Source organism: Myotis davidii, unplaced genomic scaffold (genome assembly GCF_000327345.1).
Source record: "Myotis davidii unplaced genomic scaffold, ASM32734v1 scaffold196, whole genome shotgun sequence".
NCBI lineage: Eukaryota > Metazoa > Chordata > Mammalia > Chiroptera > Vespertilionidae > Myotis > Myotis davidii.
Window position 1 is genome coordinate 501,198 of NW_006288258.1, and position 8,185 is coordinate 509,382.

The 8,185-nt window shown below is 37.5% G+C and overlaps 1 protein-coding gene across 9 annotated transcripts in view; it reads left to right on the forward strand.

Moving 5' to 3' along the window:
- Positions 1 to 8,185, forward strand: part of STXBP5 (syntaxin binding protein 5) — a 156,882-nt gene that overhangs the window by 79,779 nt on the left and 68,918 nt on the right. For all 9 annotated transcript variants that reach the window (XM_015561611.1, XM_015561605.1, XM_015561606.1 and 6 more), the window contains one exon: positions 6,802 to 6,956. In XM_015561611.1, the coding sequence (XP_015417097.1) occupies positions 6,802 to 6,956 (155 nt within the window). The remainder of the gene's footprint in view (positions 1 to 6,801; positions 6,957 to 8,185) is intronic.

Here is an 8,185-nt window from a genome sequence, read left to right on the forward strand (position 1 = left end):
ATTTTATCATATATTTTTACAATTTCTACTTTTTAATGCCCGTTTAAAAATCAACATAAACACTGGTCAGTGTGGCTCAATTGGTTGAGTGTCCTGTGCACCAAAAGGTCGCCTGTTTGATTCCTGGTCAGGGCACATACCCAGGTTGTGGGTTTGATCCCAGGTCAGGATGATTAAAGAAGGCAACTGACCAATGTTTCTCTTCTCTCTCTCTCTCTCTCCCTCCCTTCTTCCCTCCCTCCCTCCCTCCCTCCTTCCTCTCTGAAATCAATCAAAAATATATTTTTTAAAAGTCCTTGAAATTTGGTCATATCTGCTCCCATGTAAAATGTCCATTGAGACATTTGGTCCATGATTTTTTAAGAAGGGTTGTTGTTTCTTTAATTAAATCTTTATTGTTGAAAATATTACATATGTCCCTTTTTTATTGTTTAATGTATTACGTAAGTCTCCTTTTTCCCCCATTGACCTCTCCCCGACCACCCCCAACCCCCAGCACATGGCCTCCACCTCCCCACCCTCACCCTTGTCTGTGTCTATTGGTTATGCTCATATGTGTGCATACAAGTCCTTTGGTTGATCTCTTATCCCCTCACCCCCACCTTCCCTCATAGGTTGGACAGTTTATTCGATGCTTCTATGACTCTGGTTCTGTTTTTGTTCATCAGTTTATGTTGCTCATTATATTCCACCAGTGAGTGAGATCATGTAATATTTATCTTTCTCTGACTGACTTATTTCGCTTAGTGTAATGCTCTCCAGCTCCATCCATGCTGTTGCAAATGGTAGGAGTTCCTTCCTTTTACAGCAGCATAGTATTCCATAGTGTAGATGTACCGAAGTTTTTTAATCCACTCATCTGTGATGGGCACTTAGTCTGTTTCCAAATCTTAGCTTTTATTAGGGCCCACATATGAGTGAGATCATGTGATACTTGTCTTTCTCTGACTGGCTTATTTCACTTAGCATAAAGAAGGGTTATTATTGGTAATATAGCCACAACACAATTGTTGGACCAGTAAAACATAATATTTTTTATATATTAGTTCTGTAAGCCAAAAGTGTAAGTAAACATTGCAGACTATTTGAACGCAGAGGGATTTTGGATTTTCTACGTGGATGTTTTTGACAGGATCACATATCAAGGACCTTTTTGTTTTGGTGTGGATCAGATGTCTCCATGGATGTTTTTGACAGGACCAAATATCCTGCAAGACCTTGTCTGTAGCACATGAGCTTGAAACTGTGCAATGTTCTCTCATAGGTAAACTTTGAAATTATACTTGTAACACACAAACCTCATTTGCAGTCTATTTAATCACAAATTAATCCCACATGGCATTGACAATACTGAGATTTTAGATTTCTTTTGAAACAATGCCTGATTGTTCCGTATTTAAATTCTCTTATTTTTATTGATACTTGAAAGAACCCACAGTAATGGACTAATATGAATTACTGTTTTGTTTTTATAAATCTCATGTATCCAAAACAGCCTGTATGTTAACATTATAATGCATCAATATCCAAAAGCATATTTTTTTGTGGAATTGTTATGGTTAGGATAGGCCAGGGGTGGGCAAACTTTTTGACTCGAGGGCCACAATGGATTCTTAAACTGGACCGGAGGGCCGGAACAAAAGCATGGAAGGAGTGTTTGTGTGAACTAATATAAATTCCAAGTAAACATCATTGCATAAAAGGGTACGGTTTTTTTGTTTGTTTGTTTGTTTTTTAGTTTTATTCATTTCAAACGGGACGGATCCGGCCCGCGGGCCGTAGTTTACCCACGGCTGGGATAGGCCTACCAAACTCTTTTATCTTACCAGTGAGCAGTAGATTTAGTGGTACTTAAAATATATATCGACCATCACTTTTAGGGATATCTTGCTAAGACAGGGAGTGCAGAGGTAAAATATACATTCTGTGTCCTGAAGGAGCTCTCATACAAAGGGGTTGTAGATATACAATGACAACTAGTTACGGTAATGCTGGAAAGAAGTATACAGAAGGTGCTTAGGAACATAGGAAAGGCACCAAACTTCAGGGTAGATGGGTCAGAAAATGTTTTTCTGAAGAGGTAATAGATGGACTGAGTTTTAAAGGAGAAGTAGGAATTACCCAAACAGAATGAGGGGAAGTTTATTTCAGACAATGAATAACTTGTACAAATGCTATTGTAATATAAGCTGCAGGTTATTAAGGTCAGAACTAAAGTAATTGTGGACATGCAATTGAGGAGACAGGTTTTTGAGACCCTAATAGAGTAAATAGGATGTGTTTATAAGATTTGGGGTCGTGTCATATATTACTATGTATTACTTTACTCACTATGTTGCAGGCACAATGGCCTTTTAGTTCCTCCATACACCAAGCTCATTTCTAACTTGGGATCTGTGTAGTGGTTACTCCTGCTGCCTAGAATGTACATTCTTTTCCCCCAATCCCAAGATCTTTGAGTGGCTGGCTCCTCTTTATTCTGGTCCCAGCTCATCTGTCATTACTACAGGGGCCTTTCTTGACCACTCTTATAGTAACCTCTCTAGCCTCTCCTTCACATTCATCTTATGACTCTATCTTATTTTATTCATAACACTTATCATAATACATTCATTGTTTGTTTAGACTAGACATGAGAGCATTGTTCTCAGGGAATAGAGGTGCTCAAGAAAAATATTTGAGTGAATGAATGGGTAGTGTTATGGAACTGAGTTGAGCGAATGGATTATACAAATGGCTTTTTGGCAAATTAGTTATACAAATGGCTTTTTGGGTAAAAGTGCCTCTTTTAAGTAAAAAATGCTTCTTAAAGAAACACAACTTCAGCTAAAGCTATTGTCAAAGTCAGGTTGGGGAAGTTAATCAAAAGAAGGAATATATATGAAATGTTTAGCCTCTTAAAAATTGCAATCAAAATTATAAAATGTCCAAACTAAACAACTTTCTAACCTGGATGTCTTAAAAAATGAAGGACTTTTACTTAAATTATATTTAAAATAGTGGAATAAAATTATATTACCTCTAGACTTTATTTTAACATCAAAAAGGCTAACCTTTCACTTAAAAAAAGAAAATAGATTCTTCACTTCCATAATTCACATATCACCCTAGAAATAATCTAGATCTCTGAACATTTAATGTAATTACAAATGCCAACAAAGACTTTGAATTATATAATTCCACTGTTTAGTGTTAAAATATTTAACTTTATTTTACTTATGACTAATCCTATAAAATAAAGAGGTAATATGCAAATTGACCGTCGCATCCTCGCACAACATGGCCACCCCCATGTGGTCACAAGATGGCCGGCAGGGGAGGGCAGTTGTGGGTGATCAGGCCAGCAGGGGAGGAAGGTTGGGGGGGACTAGACCTGTAGGGGAGGGCAGTTGGGGGTGACCAGGACAGCAGGGGAGGGCAGTTGTGGCTGAACAGGCCACACAGGAGGGCAGTTCAGGGTAATCGGGCAGGCAGGGGAGCAGTTAGGCGTTGATTAGGCCAGCAGGGGAGTGGTTAGGGGGTGATCAGGCTGGCAGGCAGAAGCGGGTTGGGGCAATCAGGCAGGCAGGCTGGCAGGAGAAGGCAGTTGGGGGCAATCAGGCCGGCAGGTGGAGGTGGGTAGGGGCAATCAGGCCGGCAGGCAGAGCAATTAGGGGCAATGAGCCAGCAGTCCTGGATTGTGAGAGGGATGTCCAACTGCCGGTTTAGGCCCAATCCCCCTAAACTGGCAGTTGGACATCCCCCGAGGGGTCCCAGATTGGAGAGGGTGCAGGCTGGGCTGAGGGACACCCCCCTCCCATGCACGAATTTCATGCACTGAGCCTCTAGTTTTTATAAAATGTTTAGTTTATGAATATTTACTCTTCAGGTTTTGGGGCATTAAAATGAAAAAAATAAATAAAACCTCTGGCATTCATAGAATAGGTGATTTCTGTCTTGCAAACCTTAAATGATTTTTTAAAAACAGCACATAAAACAAGTAAAAGAAAAATATATGCTTATATGCATTTATTGCTGGGTTGGGAAAACTTATTATTATGAAAAAGAATGTTCCCCTAGAAATAAAAGAAAAAGAATGTTCCCTTGGTATACCTTTCAAGCTACTTCTCATCCCTGTTTTTTATTTTATTTTATATTTTTTTCTCCTAAATTTAGTAAAGGAGTTCAGCTAGTTTACAAAGCCATTGAACACTTAGTTGCCTTTTGAGAGTAAACTTAATCTAACTGCTATGGTGTTATTTGATACCTTGTTAATAGTTTAACTGCCTAGTAACTGTCATCTACCCAGCAATCCCTACCCAGTATCCCCAAGGAAAATGTATTCTTTTACGTTTAACTCAGCATCTCCCTATTCATGATTCTTATATTCATAATACTTATTTTTTAAGTTATCTATATGTAAAAACACACTTATCAGATTATTCTTGAAATACTATGTATGCAATAACTTGCCCAGGTTTTCCACTGTATAAAAGTTTAAATTGTTGGACTCTTCACCCTTCTTCATAGTATTTTATATTCACTTGTATGCTGCATTTCAAAATACAGAAGAGAGAAGATATATTCTATATATGATAAAAAGTGGAAGAAAATTAAATATTCTTTCCTGACCACAGTTGTCAAGATCACATATGCTAAGATATTGAAATGATAGATAAAGGGGTGTAGTTCTGTTCAGTACAAAATTTTAAGCTCTGGTTACTGTCATCTAGCTGAAAAAAATAAGATCACCCAAATTAGGTTAATGGTGAAAAATCTAAATGATAGTAAGCTACACAGTGGTATGGGTAACATATATGTCTATTAATTCATTCAATTACCTGTGAGGCACTATTTTGGATACAGCAAGGAACAAAACAGGCAAAACATCTTGCCCTCATGGAGCTTACATTTTTCATGAAGTGAACAGTTGGCAAAGTAAATAATTTAGTCTTAGCAATGAGTACTGTGAAAAAAATAATAAAGCAAGGAAGGATAGCAGGGACAGGGGGGTACAGGTTTAAATTAAAAAAATATGTACAAACGCATATGCACGATACATTTATATAATTTAAATGGGTAAAATGCTTAATTATAAAAAATAATTGTTATTTGACCTAATATTTATATTTACTTATAAATTACACACCTGTACTACTGCTATTCTTAAGTAAATATTAATGGATTTTATTTATTGTTTTAGATAAAAATAAATATAATTTAGAAATTTTATTTTTCCCCCTCCACATATCACAAGAAGAGAACCTTTGATAGTGAGTTATAATGATTATTGGATGATGACAATAACATTAGGTAAATTCTTACTAAGGGTGTAGTGTGTGCCAGGCATTGATCCCAATGCTTTACATAGACTAGTTAATTCAGTAATTGTCTGAGGATACTTATCACTCTGTCTCTATTTTATAAATGCAGAAGCTAGTCACAGAGAAGTTAAGTATCCTGTCCAAGATCATACAGAAAGTAAACCAGAGTTGAGATAAAAAATGCAGGCACATTAGTTCCAGAATCAGCTCTTATAACTATTGCATATTATTACATACTGCACTAGATGTGAAGAGGAAGCAGATAGACATACTGGCCATAGAGTAAGCATTAAGAAACTTCCTAGAAATTATAAATTAGAGATTTAAGATAATCATATACAGAACATTTTTAATCATCTATATAATCCTATATAATAAAAGGCTAATATGCAAATTCTCCCCTTGGAAGTTCGACTGACTGGGAGTTCGACCACTTGCTATGATGTGTGCTGACCACCAGGGGGCGGTGTGGAACAAAGCAAGGCCCCGGTCGGCAGCCAGCAGCTGGGGAAGGAAGGACCCAGCCAGCACCCGGAAGGCCCTGATCCGTCCTGAACGCCAACCAGGCCTAGGGACCTTCCTCATGCATGAATATCATGCACTGGCCCTCTAGTGTACTATAAGTAACTTCCCCACCACCAACAACAAAAAAAACACATTCAGCAGAGCAAGTGCTAATTTCCTTACAATGCAAAGACCTCTACAAACCAATTAGAAAAGGATTACTAATCCCCTTCCCAAGACATGAGCCAAAAACATGAATAGGCAAGTCAAAGATAAAGAAATGCACACAGATGAAAATATGAAAAGACAGTTTTTTCCTGTTTTGCATATTTAGATGTGCAGTTTCTTAAAGTAGGTGTAAAAAAATCATTAAATATAATGACTAGTAGGGAGACAGTTTTAGGGCTGATTAGAAGTGGCGAGCTGGCAGTTGAATGATGTGCATTGGAGCTTTGGTTTGAGAGCAAACCAGCCAAGGTTCCAGGAGAGAATTAAACCCTGCAGAAATGATTTGAGTGACTGTTTTCTCAGCTTCCTCAAGGGTGATTTGTAGCTACTACACTCTTGATGCATCAATGGTAAGTTAATTAATTATGTATCATGGATGCCTTAGGGCATTAACATTCTCTCTTGAAAGGCCTGGCTATTAGGATTGGAAATAATGGAAGTCCATTCAAGAGACTTAGCAGAAACCCAGAGAAAAAATTTTGACAACTATACTATAAAAAGATAATGGAAAATATTTTATGGACCAAAAGGAGGTTTGAGAGTCAAATACGATCAGTGTTCATTCTTACTATAGGTTACTTTCAGGAATCCACCTGGGTCTTACTTAGTAGAATTAAAAATCCACATGCAAATATTCAATTAACTGATGCATAAAAATGTTGGAATTTAAGATTTGATTATTTCACTAAGTAAACATTTATGATATAGCAACATAATTAGACTCTACCATGCTATTTATAATCCTAACTATGTATTTTATTTCCAGGGAGCCTTTTATTATTTTATCAGGAGGTTTGTCATATGATACTGTAGGAAGAAGACCTTGCTTAACAGTTATGCATGGGAAAAGTACTGCAGTGCTAGAAATGGACTATTCAATTGTTGATTTCCTAACACTGTGTGAAACACCATATGCAAATGGTAAGTTTTGCAACTTTAAAGCTCATTCTCAACATTCAGAACAAAGACCTATGTATTATCTTATTAGTTTCTTTATTGTGTTCATTCTTCTGGGGAAAGATGCTGCCTTCATAACTTTGAAAATTTTATTTCAGAAGTTAATTCTGTTTAATAAGCTTTATCTGTTTAGTATTACATATTAGTAGTAAGTGTTTTTATAGGATAAACAAAACTATATACATTAAGAAACATTATGGAACAACAAATTGATCTCTCTCTTTCTCCAAAATAAATAAATAAATAATTTTTTAAAAAGAAACACTTTAATAATCTGTAAAATACTATTGTACAAGCTTCTCCAGAAAAACACAAACCATTAGAAGCAGATATGAATACAAATAGAGAGAATTTAAGGAATTGGTTCATTCATTTGTGTAATCTGATAAGTGTAAAATTTATAGAGCAGGCTTGCAGCCTGAAAATTTGGACAAAGTTGATGTTATAATCTTGAGTCCGAATTCTTAAGGAAGAATTACTGTCCTGAGGCAGAATTGCTTTTTTACCCAGAAAACCTGTCTTTGTTCTTCAGGCCTTTAACTGATAGGATATGGCCCACCCACATTATGTAAGATAATCTGCTTTGCTCAGAATCTACTGATTTAATTTTAATCACTTCTAAAAAAAACCTTCATAGCAACATCAGACTGATGTTTGACCAAACAATTGAGCACCACATGAAGACATATCTATCTATCTATATAAAAGCCTAAGCGACTGTCCAACCAGTAGCTATGACGCATAATGACCACCAGGGGGCATACGCTCAACACAGAGACAGGGAAAGGTGGAACAGACTGATAATACTCAGAGGGAAGGGAGGTGGGAGGAGAGCAGGAAGAGATTAACCAAAGATCTTATATGCACACTAGAGGCTCAGTGCACAGATTTGTGCACCGGTGGGGTCCCTCGGCCTGGCCTACAGGGATCAGCCGAAACTGGCAGTCTTATATCCCCCGAGGGGTCTCAGATTGGGAGAGGGCACAGGCCAGGCTGAGGGACCCCACCAGTGATCGAATCCGTGCACTGGGCCTCTAGTCTATAATAATAATCCTATCTAATAAAAGAGAAACATGATAATTAGCATACTACTGCTACCCTTCCCATTGGCTAATCAGGGTGAAATGCAAATTAACTGCCAGCCAAGATGGCGGCTGGCAGCCAGGCAGCTTGAAACTAACATGAGGCCTGCC